The sequence below is a fragment of the Panicum virgatum genome, chromosome 3K, assembly GCF_016808335.1.
Source record: "Panicum virgatum strain AP13 chromosome 3K, P.virgatum_v5, whole genome shotgun sequence".
NCBI lineage: Eukaryota > Viridiplantae > Streptophyta > Magnoliopsida > Poales > Poaceae > Panicum > Panicum virgatum.
In genome coordinates, this window is record NC_053138.1 from 7,457,310 (window position 1) to 7,481,334 (window position 24,025).

General features: G+C 46.1%; 3 protein-coding genes across 3 annotated transcripts; 2 read left to right on the top strand and 1 right to left on the bottom strand.

Annotated features, from left to right (window-relative positions):
* The first annotated feature begins 248 nt into the window (after window positions 1–248).
* Window positions 249–2,402, top strand: LOC120697232 (actin-depolymerizing factor 7). Its single transcript, XM_039980392.1, has 3 exons — window positions 249–425; window positions 1,654–1,919; window positions 2,017–2,402. Exons 1-3 carry the CDS (start codon window positions 423–425, stop codon window positions 2,165–2,167), a joined length of 420 nt encoding a protein of 139 aa, XP_039836326.1. The 5' UTR covers window positions 249–422; the 3' UTR covers window positions 2,168–2,402.
* A 665-nt stretch (window positions 2,403–3,067) lies between these two features.
* LOC120697231 lies at window positions 3,068–5,950 on the bottom strand. Its single transcript, XM_039980391.1, has 4 exons — window positions 5,416–5,950; window positions 4,779–5,172; window positions 3,545–3,819; window positions 3,068–3,459 (listed from the first exon to the last, which is right to left on the bottom strand). Exons 2-4 carry the CDS (start codon window positions 5,100–5,102, stop codon window positions 3,300–3,302), a joined length of 759 nt encoding a protein of 252 aa, XP_039836325.1. The 5' UTR covers window positions 5,103–5,172; window positions 5,416–5,950; the 3' UTR covers window positions 3,068–3,299.
* A 16,580-nt stretch (window positions 5,951–22,530) lies between these two features.
* Window positions 22,531–23,433, top strand: LOC120697234 (probable histone H2A.6). Its single transcript, XM_039980394.1, has one exon. The coding sequence runs from the start codon at window positions 22,637–22,639 to the stop codon at window positions 23,090–23,092; it is 456 nt and encodes a 151-aa protein (XP_039836328.1). The 5' UTR covers window positions 22,531–22,636; the 3' UTR covers window positions 23,093–23,433.
* Window positions 23,434–24,025: the final 592 nt, after the last annotated feature.

Consider the following 24,025-nt stretch of genomic DNA (forward strand, 5'->3'; position numbering starts at 1 on the left):
GCCGCATCAAATTGGTCCGTGAACCACGCACGAGGTGACGTCGTGACGTGATCCCTCGGGCCCACCATCTCCCAGGGCCCGGCACACGGGTGGCTAGAGCGGGCCTAGTACTAGGCTCTCGTCGTGTGGCTGGCCTGCTGGTACAAGAGGACCAGGGGAAGGCACTGACTGACTGGTGGGTCCTAGGTCGGTGGCTGCCCTGCCCTTCCGACCGAAAAGATGCCGCGGAGGGGAGGCGCGCGTCCATTCCACGCGACTCCCCCGCACAAATACCACCACCGCTCCGCCACCTCCCTCCACCACCACCACCCCCACCGAGCAACTCGCAGGGCAGCAGGCAGGGGAGAGGAGAAGCAAGCGCCGGCGGCCGATCCCCCGTTCCTTCCTTCCTCGCCGCGGCCGCGGCCGCCTCCCCAGCGCGAATGGTAAGCGCGATGACCGTCTCCTCTTCCGCCACCTCCCGCTGCGGGTTCAGCTCTGCTGTTTGTTGCTGCTGTCTGTGCACGGTGCCTCTCTGTTCTGCTCATCATCAGCGTACGCGATCTAGATCTTTGTCGAGTAGGGGTGAGGGAAGAGTTGGCGAGATTCGATCTGCGACGCTCTTGTTCTTTCACAAGCTACAGTTCCGGCACATTGTCCGTTTTGGCCTCGCAGTGGCAGGATGTCTCCCACCTGCGTTTAGCTTAGGGTCGATTTTGATTGATCGCGTAGATGAACAAGCGAAGCCGTCAGAACATTCCTGCTCGCCATCAGTTGAGCGACGGATTCTTCCCCTCATTTAGTCATTTAGCAGACCAAGCATTTAGCGCTACGCTTCTGTTTGGTAGCTGACTACTTTGGGGGGGGGGGGGGGGGGGGGACAGGGCTTCTTTCAGTAGTTTAGCTTCGATCGCATGATATGATCTGAAAAAAAACTCAAATCATCATATAGCAAAGTAGTAACCCTATGGGAGGATTCGTTTGGTGCTCGCTTCTTCAGTTCAATTGTCACGTCTAGTCATCAGATATGGTGGTAGCTTTAGATGTACGTTCTCACTACCTGTGTGATCTTGGAATGCCAAAGGTCGGGCAGTTTGGTACGCCGCATCCAAGAGAGCGTGTACGGAAAAGGAATGTCAGAGAAGGCATCGCATTGTTTTCCAACTAGTTGTGCCATGATGTGCGGTCCTGGTTCGTGTCGTCACAATTGTGCTCGCGGCAGTCATTATCATTGTTTCATGTGGACCTGTTGGGGACTCACACCGATCAATTATGCTGTGATATGTGGACATTCTGCCGGCTGAAATTCAGATCCACTGAGTAGAGCACATCGCCGAATACAGTTTGTTCGGCAGCCATTATCCTGCCAGAGTGCTAGTCATTTGCATTGATTGTGTTCAGCTCAGATGAGAGGTACAGGCAACCCAACTGCAAACAATCTTCTTCCTCTGGAACTGGCTACAGTTGTTATGTGGCTGCACCATCTCCTGATTCCAATGAGTTTATATCACATTATATCTTCCGTATCGAACTGCTTTTTACAGTAGTATCATATCAACTGACTGCGAATGCTTTTACAATTGAAGCAACTACCATGTGATTGTTTCTTAGTTCCAGAATGTTTTAGAGTGCAAGCAAATCGTCTTCATTGACTATGAATTTTCTTTACTCTAGGCGAACGCAGCGTCAGGGATGGCTGTGGACGACGAGTGCAAGCTCCGGTTCCTGGAGTTAAAGGCCAAGAGGACCCACCGCTTCATCATCTACAAGATTGACGAGAAGAAGAAGATGGTCGTGGTGGAGAAGGTCGGCGAGCCAGTGCTGAACTACGATGATTTCGCGGCGACCCTCCCTGCAAATGAGTGCAGATACGCCATCTTCGACTATGATTTTGTGACCGAGGAGAACTGCCAGAAGAGCAAGATTTTCTTCATCGCGTGGTACGTACTTTCTCACTTGGCATTTTAACTGTTCTGTTCTGTTCTGGGTGTGGGTGGCTGCTGATGTGCTTGACATTGATGGGCTGCAACGGTGAAGGTCTCCTGATACGGCGCGTGTGAGGAGCAAGATGATCTACGCGAGCTCCAAGGAGAGGTTCAAGAGGGAGCTGGACGGCATCCAGGTGGAGCTCCAGGCTACCGATTCCGCTGAGGTTGGTCTTGACGTGATCCAAGGCCGTGCAAACTGATCATGGCCAATAATCAACTGTATCTGCCTGAGTATGAACATCAGACAGACTTAGTGCTCCCCTGAGGCAAAGGCTGCATGTCATGAGCTACTTACGGGACTATGTAAACTACATCCATTGCAGCGATAAATCTATCTGTTTGGCGTGCTTGTTCGTCAATTTTTTTGGTATGCTGTCATGCTTGCCATGATCAGCAATATTTCGGTGGTAGAATTATATTCACAATTTGCTACTACGATACAGTTGTCTTGCGGTCTGTCAAAACCTGGTTGGAAGATCTAAAACTGAAACCGAAATATGGCGTATCTCCCGTTAAACCTCAGCCAACAAATTTGCAATTAATGCATCTGGCAGCATTTCCGTGGAATCCTCCTATATGTCCAGATTATCAGAACCACCAGCAGTGCTGCACGCACTAACACCTTTGAACCTAACAAAATTCAAGGTGCACAAATCAGCAAAATATTGGATGCCTTGTGACTCATGCCCATGAGTTAATGAGTTGTGAATACAAGAGCAGTAATGCTGATACACACGGTCCGGAATTCAAAGTGCAATTAGATGCGTCATGCAGGCATGCCTGTTACTTGCGAATAATAGAACAGTAAAATGCTCATGCCCATGCCCATGATAAGGAGGTCTGCATTACAGAATTTCACAGAAGCTCTGGATACCCATCAGATTTTCAGAAGAGTGAACACACAATGCCTGATGGTAAACTGATAAGAGAAGATCCTGGGAGAATACCAGTACTGTAGTGTGCACTACAATCATATTTGCGTTCTTGAAAATCGGCAGCTGTTTTAATGAGCTCATACACTTAACCAGCTAAATGTCATTTCTAATCGACTATTGCAATATCCATAGCCAGCTAAAGCACCACAATCAACAAAGCACATGTAAGGCAATAACAGCTAAGCCAAGGATTGGAGATTGATGTGTCCACCAAAACATACAGAACAAAGTGTCAAAATTTGTCCAAAAATTATTTCTCCAGTATCACACCAGGCCATAACTCGAAACACACCAAACCCAACACAACACCCACGACAACAAGAGCATGCTGGATTTATTTATATACATCCATCATATTTACAGAATTGAGGGTGCATCTGCAGAACCCGAGCACCTTTCAGGAAGCTTCAGCAATCGAGAAATGCATTTTGGCAACAGACTCATGCAGGAAGCTGCTTCCACATTTGGCTTCCTGATTGCCCATGCTGTAATCCATGATCATGGTCGCATGACCATCTACTGAAGACTGACCGCCAGTAGTGCTAACACCTTTCAACCTAACAAATTTCGAGGTGCATAAATCAGAAAAATATTGGATGCCCATGGATTGCAAAGGTGAGAATAGCAGTAAAATGCTCGTACCCATGATCAGGAAACTGCATTACAGATGAACTCTGCATAGAATTTGGGTGATTTTTCTTGGACTTCCCCTTCTGCTTCTGCTTCTTCTTCTGCTTGTTCTTCTCCTTGCGGGATTTGGACCGCCGCTGATAACTGCTATTCACTGAATGGCATACCGACGTCACAGGGGGATCATACACGTCAGGCGCCCATTTGACGTGGCGATTTTCAGTTGGTGATGCCATTCCATTTTTTTCGCGGCCTCCTTTCATAGCAGAGATGAGCTTCAAAGTTGGCTAGTGACCGACAAAATGAAAAGGGCAATAAGTCATCATTAGGCATTAGGCAACATATATGACCCAAGCGTTATTAGTTTGTCAGTTGTCAAAAAACACTCCAGAGAGCAAATAGTGATTGGCCAACACGTCAAGGGCAATAACTTGTTGCTTCACGTGAATGTGAAAAGGCACTACTTGTCTGAGCTGCCAAATTGCTAAATATTGTCCAGCATGCATGGCTAGCCTAATACAGAACCACAGAAGCATAGCCAGATAGGCATGGACTCACTTTAGGCAGTAGAGCAGATTGGTTGATTCCGTTTACAACTGTATTTAACTATTTATATAACCCCAAGCTTGTCATATCTTTCCTCTTCCAAGAGTGGTACAAAGGAAAACAGCCTGAGCCTTCAATTCTCAAGCAGGCTTCCTAATTATAGCCACAGCAATATGCAGCATATGTTTGGACAAAGAATGTCAGGTTACATAGAATCAACAACCTGAAACAACTACAGCCAAATTTACACACACAAAAAAATATAGATAAAGAAATGTGGGTTGCTGCCTTGCTGGCATGGCATGTTTGTCGCTTGCTAATATGGCCAGCTAGTCCTAACTTCGTGGTGCTTTAGCCCCAAAACACTCAGCTAGCACAGAATAAAATCTGGATATCTTTAACCTAGTTCGAAGTATTGTTGTATTTCAAAAAGATGTAAAAAGATGTTGCTAATTTTGTGTGAGCAGAGTGCATCATGCTTAGTTGCCTACGAACTGGAAAGCAAATATAAATCAAATATGATTACTTAAAAGCAGCTATAGAACACTAAGAACCCTAGTTGGAATCCAGTCCGCTGTCAGATTCTGAAACTTTGCTCATTCTGGTACCAATGGAGCACGCACAAACTAGCGAGACCATAAACAAATACAATAACAATCATTTTGGACAAGTGATAAGACTATCTAACATGAGTACTCACAGGTAAGGACACCGAGCGCTCATAAGCAGGGGCACCTGAGTGCCCATCATCTGCGTGGCAGCATGAATGATCCTCCTGTTGAGGGAAGGTCGCACACTTCTGGAGGCCTTTCTTCACCTCCAAAGTTATCAACTGGGAGAAACCTGTACATATCTGAGCTTCCAGCAAACCATTGCCACCCTCTGCGGCTTCACAGGCTTCATCAACCGAAGCAGAGCGCCTCTCTATCGGAGGCAGAAGACCAGCACAGGCAGTGCTGGCAGGAGAGTTGTCACCAGATGTCACTACTGGCGCTCTCTCGAGACAGCGGGTAGGACCATCCATCAAGGGACTGGCTTGCTGCTTGCCGAGTGATACACCGAAAATGCAAGCGTACAACCACGCCGCACTGATGCTACAAAACAGGAGAAGAGCACAGCTCTAGCTATTATTCCTCCACATAGCCATACTTCAAGATTCAGATATTGATGCTAACTTGCTAAGTGACAGAATTGCATCACTATAAGCTATAGATTAAACTCTACGCATAGCATAATGCGATCCTAAGTGAAACCACTGAAGCTGGGTCGACTAATAATTTCTAGGAATGGATGTGGATATACAATAATCCTATGAGACAGGTGATCCTGTTTGTTACCTAACTCCCAGCAGCGCAGATCCGGTCCAAAGAGCGAGCAACCGACCCAAACCAATCCGATCCAGCACAAGACAGCACCAAACCCTGCAAGACAAGCCGGTGCGCGGGAGGAAATAGCAGGCGCCAAGGGCAGCAGGTAGAACTAGAACAATAGGAGGAAGGGGAACGGATGCGGACAGATATTCAGATCGAGGGGCGGATGCAAGCGTTAGGAGGAGATGGGTTGGGCACGCCAAGACCAAGGCTTGAGACGATGGGAGCAGGCGGAGGGGCAGGAGAGCGCGTCGTCGCGGGGGAGGCGGCGCAGGGGCGAGCAGCAGCCCCGCACGGGCGAAGGCATCCTGGATCCGCGCCTCGGCCGCCGCGCCGCGGCCGCCGGCGAGCGAGGTCGGGCTTGGGGCTTCGCAGATCTGGGCAGGAGCAGGCGGCGACTGACTGAGGGTGGGGGGGACGACGAATCGCTCGCAGCGCGGAGGAGGAATTTTTTTTTTCCTGACGACTTTTCTCCTCCCACTCCTCCTCGATTCCTTGTGGTTTTTCTTGACGCGGAGCGGGTCGGGGCGTATTTATAGTGGGGCGAGCGGATAAGGTGCCACGTGTACTTGGTCTGGGCTTTTTTTGGCGTTTGTTTTTTTTTTCTTCAGGAAATTACTTTTTTTTTTTGAGAAACCGGGTTGAATTTCATATATGAATGTGATAGTTTACATCCCAGATCTTACAAAGACGACCTTGAAATAAAATAAAATTACACCCAGGTCCTTGCAAGAACAGCCCGGTCGTGCCCGTCGCCGGCGATCGGAGCAATCTTCTGCAGCTTGAAGCCGATCCCCTTTCCAACGGAACATCAAAGTTTTTTGGTGGCACCGAGAGTAGTATGTCGAATTCATCGGCATACCTTAACACCGCTGAACGTCCAGGCCGCTGAGGATGGCCGACGACCATCATCTCGCCGGAAGAACAGAGACCTGGCGCCTCAAGATTCGACGAGACCTCCATCTCACCGGACAAAAGCACATCCCAGTGGAAAAGCAAACCACCAGAAAAGGTGGGATTGAAAACCCAACCCGATTTCAACCTAGGTTGGTAGACTAACCTCTCAAAGTAGTCACAGACGGCATCGTTGTCGTCAGAACCACTACGGAGGGACAGAACATTCCTCCATCCTCCAGAAGCCATGCCGGTGATAGCAAAGTCGACGACATCTCGGACGGCAAGGAAGCATCCGGCGCAAAGAAGCCCCCGGTTGATTTGAACACCGATGCATAATAAAGCATAGCCGAAAATCACATCGGTGCTGAATCGACCGCATAACACACCTTCATGCTCCACGCGCCCATCAACCTCCGCCAAACTCCGACCACCACCATCATGGACTCCAGAAACGACATGGAGGAAGCAAAAGACTAACCTCCGAAAGTCACCGGAGAAGAGATCTTCGCCGGCGCCATCTCGGAGTGGCAAAAGCAGCAACGGAGACCACACCTCCGCCACCATGAAACCTAACCCTAGCTTATTCTATAGCAAACTATAGACCTAGACTGGTATGGACAACCGGACGCCGATTTCCCAGATTCCCTCCTCCTCCAGCGCCGGCGAGGCCACCGGAGTCGGATGGAATCCAGCGAAATCGGCGCCGGGAGGTGGAATCGCCCTTTTTCCGCCGCTGGAACTGTAGCAGGGAAAGGAAGAGTCCAGAGGATTATGAACCTCTTTGACGTGCTTCAGGAAATTACTTAATCTGCTGCTCCCGGAAATGACGCTTCACCAGTTGTCTTTGCGCCCATTGGGCTCGCTTTATCATTGGGCTGGGACCAAACCATCTACGAATCGTTGGGCCTTGGTTGGACCTTGGACCATGGGAGAAACTTTTGGACAAAGGGCCCATGCTGGGGGGGTTCTCCTACGGTCCTACCCTATCAGACAAAACAAATACGAATTATGGGCAGTATGGTAAATTGGTAAAAACATCATTCTAGGTGACAAAATAAGCTTAAATGCCTTTATTCCAAGGCAACGTATCACATGCAAAACAACATCTCCGTGCAAACTATAGAAACTTCAATCTGAGTCATTGGATCAACATCCAAGGGGTATGTGGGATTGGATAATTTTACAATCTAGACCCTGTAACAGAACCGCCCAAATTAAACCGGCTTAAGTACGCTAACTATCATCTTAATGGTTAATCAAGTTCCCGCACTTAAAACGGTATAATCCGATCGTTTGTCGGGGTAAGGATCGAAAAACACTGGAAGTCTCGCACGAAGACGAGCACAGATGATTACAAGCAGATAAAAATTCTCAAATTTAATTTACAATGCGGAGTTTTACAAACAAATTTACATAAAATATCAGAGTTCAAAATGCAGCGGAAATTAAATAGAAGTTTAATTTAGAAAAACAACGATAACTACGATGACGTGAGGACGTCACATCGAGCCCACCGATGTAAATCCTGGTTAGCTCCAACCAGCAGCAGTTACCTGAAAACAGGATAACAACAAACACTGAGTATACTAATACTCAGTAAGGCTTACCCGACATGGGTATACTTAGCCCACTATCTAGACATGCAAGCTTTTGGCTCTGGAGTTTTCGTGTTTGCACATATATTTTGGAGGTACTTCGTTTTTGCAGGTTTTTGACCAATTTTGGAGCATGAAATGACGAGGCCCACGATCACGCGATGACACGAAGAAAGACGAAGGTCAAAGCCCGAACAAAGGACCGAAGGCCATGATGATTAGAGGCTCGTTCGTGCACATCCACCCTCCAATGAAACCCAAAGGACAAAGCCCACAAGATAAGATCAAGATACTTCGGGGCTAAACAAAGCAAAGAGAGATTTAAGGAAAGATTTTCCATCCTATCATTTTCCTCGAAGAAATCTCGAAGATAACGACGTCTAATGGGGTGCAATCGTAAAAGGCATAAACTCTAGAAAACTCCAGGAGACTTGGGGAGAAAGGATGACACGAGGCGGCGAAGAAATGGGCCAGGCCGGCCGGCCCAGCCCCTTTTTGAGGCGGTTCGGCCTCCCCTTTGACCTAGGGTTTCCTAAGGCTATTTAAAGACCCCTCCCCAAGGTTCACGCAGAGATCAATTCGGGAGACGACGCCAAGGAGCAGAGAAGATAGAGGGACACCTCTCGGAGAGCCGAGGGTCGTGCTAGTTGTCTAGGGGCTTCCCTAGCCGACGTGGGAACCTTGCAAGGAAGATCACGTCGGAGTTCTGAAGCTAGGATCATCAAGATCAAGGTAGGGCCCCGGTTGTGATCTTGTGATGTACAATCATTCATGGTGAAGTTATTTGTGATTCCGAATGTTTAGCGACCATGTTCTCTCTTTCGATTTCATTATTTTCTTTGGGTTTGCTTCATCTTAGATCTATTATCGAGATAGATCGCTTAGCATAATCTTGTAGTCATGGTGGCTAGAGGTTCATGGCGGAACTACCAAAGAGGGTTCGACTTGCTTCAGGGTACTTTCGTCCAAAGGGGCGGCGTCGTGACAGGGCGTTGCCACTGAGTAGGTGGGGTATCGAGGGATCAGATTGGAGATTTTGAGTTTAAAGATGCTTTTCATTGAGATTCACATCTATCTTACTTCACTACATCTAGCTGGAACTACAACATATGCATGTTCTAGGTGATCTAGATTGGTTATCTCTAACTTTCTCTTGCTACCTTCGGTGTTTGTTGTTTTTAGTAGATTAGATTCGTTTTTCACCATCTCAACACAAAGGAATCTCTATTCTAGTAGATTATTTCTTGTATCTTTGGTCCCGTGGATTGATAAACCTTGGGGGAATACTCTAAGGGAAAAGCTACACGAATCGTGCGCTTGCGGTATACAAATCGGGGGCGCTAAGGAGCGTCAACAAGCTTTTCTAGCGCCGTTGCCGGGGAGCCATCGATTTAAGATCCAATCTTACTTGCATTCGTAAATATTTCTTTTTCTTGATTTTTCTTTTTGACCTTTTTAGATCTCTTATTTTTCTGAGCTAACTAAAAAACGGATCTATTCCACGAAAATCAATCTAATCTAGAGTTTGCTTTATTTTTCTTTTATGTTTTAGATCTTATATATTCATCTTTTAGATCTGGTATATATTTTTTCTTTTTCACTAACCCCTAACAGGAGATGGACGGGAGCCTCTCCAACAAACCCGAAAATTTTGTGGATGATCCAGAAAAAATTTACAGGCAAAGGAGACGAGAAGCACGATCAAGGAAGCCGGAACTAGTAGATCCAAAAGTCGAAGCCGACGGTTCATCGTCTTCACCTCAAGCTACTCCACCAACAAGTCCAAAGGAGGCGCCACTTCACCAAGGGATGGCGCTACCGGAGCAGGAGCGTACGATCGGAGAGCTATGCACTCCGGACGTTCGGGATTTGCCGATCCAAAATCTCGACAACATCGGAGTTCCGTTCGAGATCAAGACTTCAATCATAAGGATGGTGCAAAGCTCACCCTTCACTGGAAAAGAAGACGCTAATCTACATCTTCAAGCGTTCCTCCAACTATGCCGCACCTTCGACATGCAAGGGATGACTCAAGATCAAATAATAGCGAGGCTCTTTCCGTTCTCTCTACTTGGGAGAGCGTTGCAATGGTTTCATTCTCTACCACCGCGCACGGTGCAAAAGTGGGAGTCCTTGATGAAAGAGTTCGTGACGGAGTTCTACTCGCCGGGCAAGACCCAGATTCTGCGCAACAAGATTGCAACATTCGCGCAAGCCCCGACGGAGACTATTGCGGAAGCCTATGAGCGCTTCAACGACTACATCCGCGCCGTACCTCATCACAAGTTCTCAAGGGAGGATGTGGTCTAGAAGTTCTATCAAGGCCTCACTACTGCATCAAGGGAGATCATTGATGCATCGGCCGGAGGTTCTATCATTGAGCTCAAGCCTACTCAAGTTTTCAAGCTATTCAAGAAGGTGGCAGACAATGACACATGGGCATCATCGGGGCGCCTACAACCACTCCAAACCGTGGGCGCCACGAAGAGTGTATTGCAAGTGGAACGTAAAGAAGTGCTAGAAGGGAAGATCGACTCGCTCATGAGAAGGTTGGAGAAGATGGAAGTAGAAAAGAGAGAAGCCCAAGCTATTGATTTGAAGGCGGCTGAAGCAAGGTCTACATGTGAAGAATGTGGAGAGTACGGCCATGTCCAAAAGAATTGCCCGGAGGAAGCCAAGATGCTCGACTACATGAAGAAGGGAGAATGGATTCCGCCACCCAACTTCCGCTACGGGCAAGGTAGACCAAAATTTAATGCAAGCTCTTCCATTCAAAACTCGGTGCCTCTTCGTATACAATTGAAGGAGTTCATGGAGGAGCAAGGCAAGATCAATAAGGACACCGTCACCAAATTCAAGGCTATGGACAAGATCTTGGAGAACATTGATGGCAAGGTGACGGAGGTCGGGAGCTCTAACCTTCAAGTACTCAACATAATGAAGATGCTAGAAACGCAAGTAGCCCAGCTCGCCGGACGCCTATCTAGCAATGAAGGCAAAGGCAATTCAAACTCGCTCGGGAAAGGAGACCGAAGAACCCGAACATGCGGCGGAAGCAAGGAAGACTAAGCCAAGAGTTGAAGTGGAGACCATCATCAAGGAGAAGGCACATACTCCTATGCCAGAGATAGTCACCGAAGAGCCGGAGTTTGAGCTAGATGATATAGACACCAAGATTCTACCGCCAAGGCCACGATACCGCAAAGGTAAACATGAAGATGAGCAATTCAACAAATTTGTTGACATGGTACGCAGGTTTAGCATCAATATGCCGCTCTTGGATGCTCTACAAGTTCTGACGTATTCTCGCTACTTCAAAGACATCATTGGAAACAAGCGCGAGATACCGCCAAGCACTGTCAAGCTAACCGAGGAATGTAGCGCGGCAATCGCTAATAAAGCTCCTGAAAAGAAGAGGGACCCTGGATGTCCTACCATCCCGTGTTCCATTGGATCTCTTATGTTCGAAAGAGCACTTTGTGATCTCGGTGCAAGTGTGAGCGTCATGCCAAAGAATGTGTTCGAGAAGCTACGCTTACCGGAGCCGGAGCCCACCGCCATGTGCCTAGAGTTAGCGGACAATTCCGTTCGCTATCCTTTGGGGATCGCTGAAGACGTGCCCGTGAAGATTGGAGAACACTTAGTCCCCGTTGACTTTGTGATTCTCGATATGGGAGAAGGGAGCAAGGCGCCTCTCATACTTGGGAGGCCTTTCCTCAAGACCGCAAGGGCGAACATCGATGTTGGCAAGGGGGAGATAAAGTTCGACATCAATGGCACCACAAGCGAATTCAAGTTTTGTCCACGCCTCGAGGTATGCAACATGATCAATGTCAAATACGTTCCGCCTCACCGCCGTGTCATAGAGGAGAAGCCAAAGAAAGAAGAGGAGCCGAACAAGAAGGAAGCGAAGAAGGAGATAGAAGTCGTCGCGTCCATCGCGACAAAGAAGATCGCTGCACCCGTCAAGAAGAAAGCTAAAAGCCCGTCTGTGAAGACCAAAAAGACGACTAACCTAGAAGACAAACCCGCATCACAGATTGTGCGGAAGTGGGTACCAAGACTGCAGCGCCATCACCGAGCGTTGGTCCGAAATGAAGAAGAAGAAAGTCTAGTTATAGACTATAAACGAAGCGATTTGTGGGAGGCAACCCGTTCGTCGAGTCAAGAATAAAGCTGTCAGGAGTTCAACCCGTTCGTCGAGTCAAGAATAAGCTGCCGGGAGGACAACCCGTGAGAGGTTTTGGTAAGTGAGTCAAGAATTTTGCTACGCAAGGACATGATAAACTTTTGAACAATTGGTCGTTCGGTCGAACAATTCGATTTGGATTTTATTCGCTCGGTCATTTTGATGTTGTTTCTTATTTTAAACCAATGACATGAGCCATCCTATGATTTATTTGCCTCTTCTTGAGAAAGTCACATCCAAAATTCCATACCCATTTTTGGCGACCGTCCTGTCCATGACGGCCGGACCAAATTGAGATAAAACACACGAGTAGAGCCGCGCTATGTTTATATTATTTAAATTCTTGATGTGTAGGTTCGCACAAACATAGAGAGAATTTTCAGTATCATTATCATTGGACTAGAATTTTCCTAACTTTAATTGTTCCCTTTTTCAAAAATCTCTCTCTCATTTTGGAAAAAATTAGAACCTAAACCCAAGACCCACGGTTGAATTCGAGATTGTTTGCTATCAATTCATGAAAGTGAACGGTTCCGGTGCAACCAAAATTAATGTAGTCGAGAAATATTTTTCGACTTACAAATGTAAAGATGTTTCAATTCCCCTTTGATTATTCATTTAAACTCATTGCATGCTTTGAGTCAATTCTGAAATTTCAAAGTTAGAGGAGGATTAAACATCTAAGCATGATTTGGAAAGGATTTATGTAACATCCTTTGATCAAAGTGAGTTCACGGGAAGGAATTGTGCTCTCTACCTACCACCACATGCAAATAATCCAAAGGAGGGAGCAGCCATGCATGGGAAGGACATATGATTTTCAGCAAAGATGTCACCATGTGATGAATGATGAAGCATGTGACAAGGTGAATGACACAAAGTGAAGAAATAATATTGCAAGTGGACATCAAAGGCAAAGAAGGAGTGGTTCACAGGATTTGGACGGTGCAAAGCATGAAAGATGTACTGGATATAAGCAAATAATTGCACCAGGAAGCCACCAGAGAAAGATGAAGTGAAGGAGGGCCAGGAATGCCTTAGGCCGGCCGGCCTGGCCCCTTTTTAAGTGCTCTGGTGCCCCCCTTTGACATGTACGCTCCTCACTCAATTCATTACTTATGTTCTTCAAGTTCTTCACCCAGAAACATCAGTTAGAGTCCTGAAAAATTCGTCCACCAAAATCTACTCCAAAAATCTCTGAAAATTCGCCACAAATCCTAGTTTGCTCCACTCTTCGATATATTGTTCTCCCGCCGGCAAGAAACCCCAGTGTGTTTGTTTTTGTGTGTGTGCAGCAAGGAGTCACCATGAGTGGCATCATGAGGTTCGTCACCGGGAGGAGAAGGACGCGTACATCAACATCCGACGCATCGGCAAGTTCTTCGCGGAGGCACTCGGTCTCCGAGTCTCCGCGGAGCATGGAGGAAGACAACCCGGCACCGAGGAGTGACATGTTGCTACTTGGTGGGATGAGAGACTCGAGAAGCTCCTCCATGAGATTCACCGAAGGGATGCCACCTCCTCCACGGCGTTCGACAAGGTCATCCGCACCACCACCATACAAGCCCAAGAATTCAGAATATGGGTTTATTATCTTGTTGAAGGAAGAAGAAGAAAGGCTCAAGTTCATGAAGGGAAAGCTGCGAGCAAATTATGATTTTGATGATGAAGCCTTGGAGAAGTTGGGATTTCATCATGACATCTACCAACTCTTGGAGAACATCGGTTGGAAGTTATTTTCCGACGGTGTCACGGTAGACATGCAAGAAGAAGTGGCTTTGGAGATGTTCATGACACTGGAGAAAACAACGGAAGTGATGGATGATGAAGAAGTTCCATGTCTGAAATTTCGGCTCAAGAATGAAGAAAAAGTCATCACCTATGGAGAAATAGGAAGTTTGCTCGGATTCAAAAGTAATGCATATGAAATGGTGCAAGTTGAAGATGGAGAGCTTGATGAATTTTGGACAAAGATAGCAAAAGATGTCAACTGCCAAAGGAAGAATATAAGTAATGTGACCCTCCAAATATTCCACTCTTGGTTGAGCAAACAAATTCTCGGGAGGATGAGAGAATCAAAGGTCACCGACCAAGAATTAAATTGGATGTATGCTGCATTGGTGAAGAAGCAAGTGATTGATCCCACCTACATTATGGTTGAAAGGTGGATTTGTGAAGCATCATCCGGTACGGGAGAAGTTGGTTCAGGGTGTTATCTCACAATGATAGCCCGAGCCATGAATCCGGGGTTACGAGTGATCCAAAAATATTATGTCCCGGGAAGAGATATTGAGATTGAACATTTGAGGTAAGACCATTATATCGGAGGGGATGAAAAGAAGGGATTCACTATTTCTGAGATGGATATTTCCCTCTCCGATCAAAGGCTAAAATTATTTGCAAGAGGGAGGACTGATTGGCGAGTTGAAAATATTGGAAAAAAGGTGAAGAAATCAAAAAGAGGAAGGTTAATTGAAGGAACATCGGCATCAGCACAACAAGAAGACTTGAAAGTAGACCTTCCACCGCCAAGTTCCGCTTATTAGAGGAATAAATTTCAAGGTGCATCAAGTGGACAAGGATACCCGCAATGATAGACGAGTCAATGGGAAGGGAACCAAGATCAAGCATGGGGGCATGCTGCGGCGGCGCCCCCACCATTTAGCAACTACGGCTACCCACCCCCATCATACCAAGGAGAGATGCCCGACCCGTCATTTGGAGCACAATTTTTTGACCTCCCTCAACCGGAACAAGGAATGAGAATCATGGGTGTCTATGCAAGAAGAAATATGGAAGACATAGACGCCATCCGGAGGCACACAAGCCAACTAGAAGATGGAACCGCATGATTGCATATCAAATGGGACTTCTAGGCCTGGCGCCACCGGAACAATTTGATGGAGGAGCATTTCAACAATATTATGACCAAGGATACAACGCAAGAGGCAATCAAGAAGAGTGATCGACGACAAGACCATGAATAAAATGCTCGCACGTGTGGTTTGGATTTTTCTATTTTTTTTATTTATTTTCAGCATGTGTGCAAACTTGTGTGTGCGTAGCAATTTTCTGTTTTATTTATTTCAGCATGTGTGCGATTTGCTTTCTTTTGTCTTCATCACCATGATAAATAAATGCATCACCCACACTTTAATGTTATGGTTAGTAATGATGATAGAAAGTTTGTGCCATGATAAAATATGATGATCGTTGCCGCTTTGTCTACTTTCTTGTGCTTGGTTTATGCATGATTAAACTAATGCTCTCTCTAACATGATCTGAAAAATAATTAAATACCGGCTAATTCAATTGTGGAGGTTATGATAAATTAAGACCCATATCTTTTATTCTTGCTCTCTTACTTAAGCTTGTCAAGGAAAATTTAATTTGGATTTAATTTTGAGCTAACCTTGTCAATGATACCTTTTGCAATTGTTCTACCCTTCTACAAGCCTAAATGATACATCATAACAAACCATAGAGCAAGAATTATTTTCAGGTGAATTAATTCAGGATTTATCTTCTTTGGTACGAGACTAAGAAGCTGATCTTTCCGTATTTTTGCGTACCTCTCTTTTGCTAGCCATTCTATCCATGCATTGTGAGTTTCTATACCGGGCACATCGCAAACCTCGCTGGATATCCACCCTTAACCAAAAACATCTTTTTGTGAAACACCTCCTTGACCACAACCTATATATTGAGTATATATTTTTATTTCGACGGCAAAACAGTGGAATCAAGAGCAAAATTCAGTAAAACATAAGCTTGGGAAGCATCAAAGAGTTCGCAGAAGAAAAATCCGAAGAAGTGAAGGCCTATAGGCAGTAGGCCGGCTGGCCCAACACCCCTAGGCCGGCCGGCCTGCCCCTTTTCCTCCTCTGTTGGCTTCAATCTTTCACGAGAAGATGCTCCCTTGAATTCCAAAGTTGAGTCCAGAGAATTAATAAAGGTTTTGTGCACTCACTCCATCAATATATCATCACTTCATTGCTTGAGGACAAGCAAACGTTCAAGCATGGGGGGAGGTGGAGTAAGTGCATTGTGTTGCCAACAGTTCTGAGGAGCAAAAAGAAAGAAAGAAAAAAGGGAGAGAGAAAAGAAAAAAAAATGAATGATGATGAAAAGCTCCTCGGTCCCGTTTGCTTCATTAAACTCCAGGTACTTCGAAGATTATTCTATACTCAATTATTCCAACCATGTGTAATCCGATAACAAGGACTTCAGTTGTGCCTTGGGATCAACCGTTGTCATTTGCACATGTCCACCATCTAAAGTGTGTGTTCCATTCTCTCCCTCTCCATAATAAAAATTATTTTCCAATGGTCTTTTTGACGAGTCTCGGTAAATCCATAAGAAGAATTTCTTATTTTGATAATATCTTGATTATAATATCTTTTGTTAGGACTAACTTTTCCAGAGCTCCAGATAAATCCTCACACATACATATAAGAGAAAGAAAGGAGAAAGTTCTTTTGAGAGACAAGATGAGCTGAGAGTTTCCATGAGCAAATTGCAATGAGGAAGCATTTAACTTGTATCTACCTTCCACATTGAAAAAGCTGGTTACAACTTGAACTATTAACTGCAAAATATTTTTTTTGGAGCATTGTATTTTCTCGTGTATGATCAAGTGCAGGGATTGGACACTGAAAGTCAACGCTGATTTTTATCAAAGACTTACTCGAGGACGAGCAATGTTTAAGCATGGGGGAATGTTGGCGCTCCTTAAGTATACATTTTATCCCCTGTTTAACTTTGATAATGGCATGAATTTATTATCAAAATCACTAACCATCGTAACCTCGGCCCAATTATTGGTTGTTTTCGCATTTTAACATATATTTTGGAGGTACTTCGTTTTTGCAGGTTTTTGACCAATTTTGGAGCATGAAATGACGAGGCCCACGATCACACGATGACACGAAGAAAGACGAAGGCCAAAGCCCGAACAAAGGACCGAAGACCAGGATGATTAGAGGCCCGTTCGTGCACATCCACCCTCCAATGAAGCCCAAAGGACAAAGCCCACAAGATAAGATCAAGATACTTCGGGGCTAAGCAAAGCAAAGAGAGATTTAAGGAAGGATTTTCCATCCTATCCTTTTCCTCGAAGAAATCTCGAAGATAACGATGTCTAATGGGGTGCAATCGTGAAAGGCATAAACTCTAGAAGACTCCAGGAGACTTGGGGAGAAAGGAGGACACGAGGCGGCGAAGAAATGGGCCAGGCCGGCCGGCCTGGGTCCATTGGGACGGCCGGCCCAGCCCCTTTTTGAGGTGGTTCGGCCTCCCCTTTGAACTAGGGTTTCCTGAGGCTATTTAAAGACCCCTCCCCAAGGTTCACACAGAGATCAATTCGGGAGACGACGCCAAGGAGCAGAGAAGATAGAGGGACACCTCTCGGAGAGCCGAGGGTCGTGCTAGTTGTCTAGGGGCTTTCCTAGCTGACGTGGGAACCTTGCAAGGAAGACCACGTCGGAGTTCTGGAGCTAGGATCATCAAGATCAAGGTAGGGCACCGGTTATGATCTTGTGATGTACAATCATTCATGGTGAAGTTATTTGTGATTCCGAATATTTAGCGATCATGTTCTGTCTTTCGATTTCGTTCTTTTCTTTGGGTTTGCTTCATCCTAGATCTATTATCGAGATAGATCGCTTAGCATGATCTTGTAGTCATGGTGGCTAGAGGTTCATGGCGGAACTACCAAAGGGGGTTCGACTTGCTTCAGGGTACTTTTGTCCAAAGGGGCGGCGTCGTGACAGGGCGTTGCCACTGAGTAGGTGGGGTATCGAGGGATCGGATTGGAGATTTTGAGTTTAAAGATACTTTTTATTGAGATTCACATCTATCTTACTTCACTACATCTAGCTGGAACTACAACATATGCATGATCTAGGTAATCTAGATTGGTTATCTCTAACTTTCTCTTGCTACCTTCGGTGTTTGTCGTTTTTAGTAGATTAGATTCGTTTTTGACCATCTCAACACAAAGGAATCTCTATGCTAGTGGATTGTTTCTTGTATCTTTGGTTCTATGGATTGATAAACCTTGGGGGAATACTCTAAGGGAAAAGCTACACGAACCGTGCGCTTGCGGTATACAAATCGGGGGTGCTAAGGAGCGTCAATACCTGTATACTAGTATAGACTCATAGGTACCTAGGGAGAACCATGCATATTAGGGTTCCATACAACTCCTAAATACATAAATGCATAAATACTTAAATAAACATTGAATACTTAAATTAGGGGTTATGCTCCGGGGCTTATCTGGGTTTGACACAAAGTCAGTTAGTTAGCTTGTAGTCTTGCACCGGCTTGACATCATCCCAGTCCAAGCATGCACTCCAGTCGGTCCTTCCGTCTTCTGGATTGGTCCACCCGTGCACCATCTTCTGGCTCAGCTTCAACATTGCCCTCCGGTTCCACGTGTCACACATCTAGTGTACCTAGATGATATGCAATGATGCAAATGCAATGCGATTAAAGAAAAGTCATGACTGGGCAATCATTTATCGAGTAAACACAACAAACAAACTCAAAAGGCAAAAGGGGTTGGTGCTGCAATAAGAGAATTCAAATTCAATTTATTTTAGCCTGAAGTGTTTCCTACAAGAAGTATCACTAACCTGTTTAGAGAGACTAAGCATAGGCAAGGTAAATAACAACTAGTCCTAATAGGGTTAACATTATTCACACATGAACAAAAAGTTAGCTGCTGCATTTAAACATGTAGAAAAGCATTAACTAGCAACCATTGGAAGGAAAAGCTCTAGCTAGAAACTAAACAAATGCAAGACTTGACAAGCAGCCATGATTTGGTAACACACATATACCAGCAAGACAAGCTAAACAATTAAATATCTACAAGAATGCACACCTCTTATGGTCATGAAACTTTACAATTAAATACACATGCAAAGACTAGGCTACTGCATAAATATTGCATGCTCAAGATTTACAATTAATTTAGCGTCAACAAAACAAGCTTTTATTGAAAATAAGCATGTGAGAGCAATATAAATGCAAAACTCAACAATTTCTGTAAACACATGGTCATATTGAATTTTGGGAAGACATCACAACATCATACAAAGGTAGTGGAAACATATTTTCTATTTTAGCATTTATATATTATTTATAAACTATTTACTTAGCGATCAACAAGTTAAATCAATAACTCGGTCATACTGCACTCAATGAACTTGAAATTTTTACCACAGCACACACATCACAAGAATAGCCTACCATAAAAATTTCATAGCAAACAGAGCAACATAACTACAAATATGAATTTATTTCTAACAAACATAGATAAATACCTAGAGCAATATTTTTCTACTAAATCAAACAAGATTATGCATCTACTGCATATATCTATTTGCAAGGATTCCAAAACATCTTCATTTGCTATTTTACGATTTTTCTACCATTTACTATGCATTTTCAAAGGTTGCAACCACTTAAACTAACATTTAAATTAGAGCAAAAAATATTTAAAAACTGAAGATAAACCTGTAAGGAAAGTTGTATATCTTAGAACAAGGAATCCAACAAGTGTTAGTTTGCATTTTTCTGATTTTTCTATGATTTACTACAATTTTTCAAAGTTTTAGCCAATTTATTGCAAAAGAGCCCTTCGCATCACTATTCATATGAGTCTATAGCTGTGCAGAAAACCCCCTGGACTTGTGTCAATTGTTGCCCGAGGTCCCTGATCGCGATTTGGAACAGAGGAGCGCACGAGGAGCTCGATTCCGGCGACGATGCTCACCGGCGGCGAGGGGAAAGAGGGGGAGGAGCAAGAGGAGGTAGATCTCTACCCGTTGGTGGGTTCGGACGGGGTTGGGGGCGGCCGGAGAGGGGCTCTCTGCTGCGAGGTGGGGGCGGCGGCGATGGTGCTCCGCGGCGGCAGCGCTTCGGCGGTTCTGAGCGGCGGCGAGCGGGCCGGGAAGCTTCAGTGCACCGTGGGGAAGCTAGCTTTGGGGTCGATTGGGGCCGAGGGGGATCGGGGATAGGTGCTCCACGGTGAAGCTTGGGGAAACGGCGACCATGGCCGAGGACGGCGCGCAGGGTGCGCGGGCGGGTGGCGGGTGCCGCAGCGCGATGCACAGGCGTGGGCAGTGCGCGGCGGTGAGGGCAGGGCGGCCTCACGGCCATCAAGGCCGACGGAGCTAGGGCCCGCGACCCGCGCGGTCGACGCGGCGCGTGGTGGCGTGGGCGACACAGGCGTGCGTCGACGGTGTTCGCGCGCGAGGAGGAGAGGCATGGCGTGGTCTGAACGGCAGTGGCGCGGCTCGGCTCGTGGCCGCGACGACCATGGTGGCGCACGCGCGAGAGAGAGAAGCGAGGAGGAGACGACGCCGTGGACAACTTGAACACAGGGACGTGCTGGCCGGTTCGGGAGACTTCGAAAACAAATATCTGGACCCATAAACATTACCCGATTAGCACTAATGATCAAGTTAAGCTCCCACTTAATCCTAATTAAGGTAATTAACACACGGGGTGTTACAATCATACCCCCTTAAAAGAATCTCGTCCCGAGATTCAGAACGGAAGACTCTCAAGGGAAGAGGAGCAGACCAACCATCAGTGACTACAGGGCATAAGATTCTCGCTGTAGCTTCACACACAACTTATGTCCTTTGAAGAGATTACCAAATTAACGATCAACATGAGATTCGATCTAGTCGGGCAGCAACATGAGATCAAGGCCGATAAACATTTAAAGATCTGAGGCAACTAGAGATGAATGAGCATGACACAGAACCAAAACCGATGTACCATTCAGAGACCTAGCTGATGAGTAATGACACGATTGATTTGCAAGGGAAAGATTATGAGGCCAAGGCAAAAAAGATATGAACATTGCATTAGATCATCTTTAGGATAAGCAACAGAGAGGTTCAACAATGATTGTTAGGTAGAATTTGACCAGCAGGCACATGAGCCTACTACAGATATAGACAAGTATTTGAGAAAACTTAACTGGGTTGGCGGGTCAACAAAAGGTCTACACGATGCATAGATCCTGGATTTTTGCAGCACAATAACCGTAAGTAGCACTGCATAAAGGATTTTCTAGCTCCAAACCTTGATCAGGGTCATTTATGGAACTCAAAAGATTACGAACGCATTCCAGATATAGGATTTTGCCACTAAGGCGAAAGGAACTTCCTCCTTGCATGCAGCCAGACACAGCTCTTGCTGATGACTATGCTTTTAAGAAAACACCGAACTCGATTCGTACACGGCCCTTCAACTAAATAGGATAACTAAGTCACACATCCGAAAGAAAAGTTAGACCGAACAAGAAATGATGATGAGACAAAGTGGTCAGTTCTCACAATGCTGAGATCACCACATGAAGAAAACGGATGTCGGTGAGATTTAGCACAAGGCTTGGGAGAACAAGTGAGGATAGTACGGAAGATGGGTTTAAATGGAAATTTCGGAACATCCTTGCTCAGAATTATATTATTTGAATGAGTTGCACGATGCTAGCTGTAAAACATGCTTCTTTATACCAATGCAATCAAGGGATAATGGCAAAAATATTCCAACTTAGAGTGCAAATGCTCGATAGCCATGATAATGATGCACCCTAGAGATGGATGATTGCAATGATGGTGCAACACGAAGATGGAGTGTTCCATGTGCAAATGAAATGGTGCATATGACACGATGCATTTGCCATGATGCTGGCCCAATGATGCATACACCATGATGCAAAAATGATGATGCTCTTGATGTATGCATGTATGAGATGCATAAAATATTATCAATTTTTACTGACGTGACAAAGAGTGATAATGATAAAGTTTTATGGGATGTGAGAAGAGTTTCATCACCATAAAACTCATCTGGCACAGTTACTTAGTTCTCAGTTTAGGTAAATGTGTCCATGAAACTCCCATTGAGACTGGCCAGATGAGTCTAATTAATCTATGATTAATCCATAATTAGCAGATGTGTGTCATCATTGTTATAAATCATGGATTAAGTAGACTCATTAAATTGGTCTCGCCATTTACAATCCATCTTTGCAAAAATTTTATAAATAAATTTTATTTAATACTCGTGTCCAAAATTCGATGTGGTATTTTTTGGTATAATTTTTTGAGAACTTTTTCCATCTAATCTGTGGGTGCCACAGCTCCAACCACTCGCACGGGCCTCACGCCTGCCACTAAACCCACACACCTCAGCAGTCCTCCAGCTGTCGGCTCCCTCGCTCCTGATTGGCCTGCGGCTCACTCCCACGGATCGCGCTCCCAAAACAAATCCCCACCGTCCCCCCTCGCCACGATCCAACGGTGCTCACCCCACATCACGCGGATCGCCCCCCCGTCCCCCTCACCCCGCTCGCAGCTATAAAACCAGCGCCGCGTTCGAAACAGCGAAACCACCCAAAAAACATTGTCGAATCCCGTTTCCCTCGCTTCCCCCCAAACCCAAAACCGAATTCCCTCCAAATCCACCCACACCCTCCGAAATGGACGCCGGCGCCCCGAAGGTGAAGAAGGCGGCGGCGGGCCGCAAGCTCGGCGGGCCGAAGAAGAAGCCGGTGTCGCGCTCCGTCAAGGCCGGGCTCCAGTTCCCCGTCGGCCGCATCGGGCGCTACCTCAAGAAGGGCCGGTACGCGCAGCGCGTGGGCACGGGCGCCCCCGTCTACCTCGCCGCCGTCCTCGAGTACCTCGCCGCCGAGGTCCTGGAGCTGGCGGGCAACGCGGCGCGCGACAACAAGAAGAACCGCATCATCCCGCGCCACGTCCTCCTCGCCATCCGCAACGACGAGGAGCTGGGCAAGCTGCTGGCCGGGGTCACCATCGCGCACGGCGGCGTCCTCCCCAACATCCACTCGGTGCTCCTCCCCAAGAAGGCCGCCGAGAAGGCGGAGAAGGCGGCCAAGTCGCCCAAGAAGGCCGCCGCCAAATCCCCCAAGAAGTAGGCTGCTCCTGGTCATGCGCGCGCTGATCTCTCATCGGATCCGATCCTAGCAGTCTTGCTTCCCCTGTGTTGCTTGCTTTTGTGTGTATGTAGTGCCGCATCTCTATGTACCGTGCCCTCCGTGCTTCGGATCCTAAGTCGTAGGTCTAGGTCTAGCCGTAGTTGTTGGTGATGGGGTTATCTATGTTACCAAAATTTAATTTGTGAATTCTGGATCTGGTTTACTTTGTGAATTCTGGATCTGGTTTTTGCGCTTGGTTCCTCCCAGGGCGCAAGTGGGTTGTAGGATGGTACATTGCCAAATGGGGACGAATTTCAGATGATTCTGATCATTTCTGATGACAAGGCACGAACATTTTCATTTTAGCGGAACGAGATGTAGATTCAGATTGGTGAATCCTAGTGATTTCAGTGAAATTCCTTTGAAACTTGATTTGTTTCGCGTGTTGGGTGAGCAACGAGATTGGAATGGCGAACGGATTCAATGAGGTGAGCGTCCGTCTTCGTCTCTATGACAATTTTGCCAGGTAGATTCAGACTGGAGCGAGGTCTAATTGTGACCGTTCGAGTTCATTTTCTGCGCTGTAAAATCGTTGCAAGTTTCCTGGCACGCGAATTTCGGCATACGCTTCATACAGCTGTCTTCGACAGATAAATTCTGGCTGGTGTGCGTCTCCAATTTCGGCATACGCTTCATACAGCTGCCTTCGGCAGTTCGGTGCCAGACTACAATATGAATTCGGAGGGAACCTTCGAAAGATAGCGCTGTTGCTCGTCAATCTTTTTTTTTCTCGGAAAGGTGCATTAGTCAGTTTTTTCCATATAAGGCGCATTACTCCTTTTTTTTCCCCCAAGGCACATTGTTAGTCCGCTTTGCAACGATCCTCATGTTCTCTCTACAAATTTCCAAGACGGTTTGCACTTTTGATACATC

Bases quoted from the DNA above. Each gene is read 5' to 3' on its own strand.
- LOC120697232 (XM_039980392.1), top strand. The intron at 1,920-2,016 runs GTACGTACTTTC...GCAACGGTGAAG, and splicing joins AAGATTTTCTTCATCGCGTG to GTCTCCTGATACGGCGCGTG.
- LOC120697231 (XM_039980391.1), bottom strand. From the start codon at position 5,102: ATGGATGGTCCTACCCGCTGTCTCGAGAGAGCGCCAGTAGTGACATCT. The intron at 3,820-4,778 runs GTGAGTACTCAT...GTCGGTCACTAG, and splicing joins AGCGCTCGGTGTCCTTACCT to CCAACTTTGAAGCTCATCTC. The intron at 3,460-3,544 runs GTACGAGCATTT...GAAATTTGTTAG, and splicing joins ATGCAGTTTCCTGATCATGG to GTTGAAAGGTGTTAGCACTA.
- LOC120697234 (XM_039980394.1), top strand. From the start codon at position 22,637: ATGGACGCCGGCGCCCCGAAGGTGAAGAAGGCGGCGGCGGGCCGCAAG.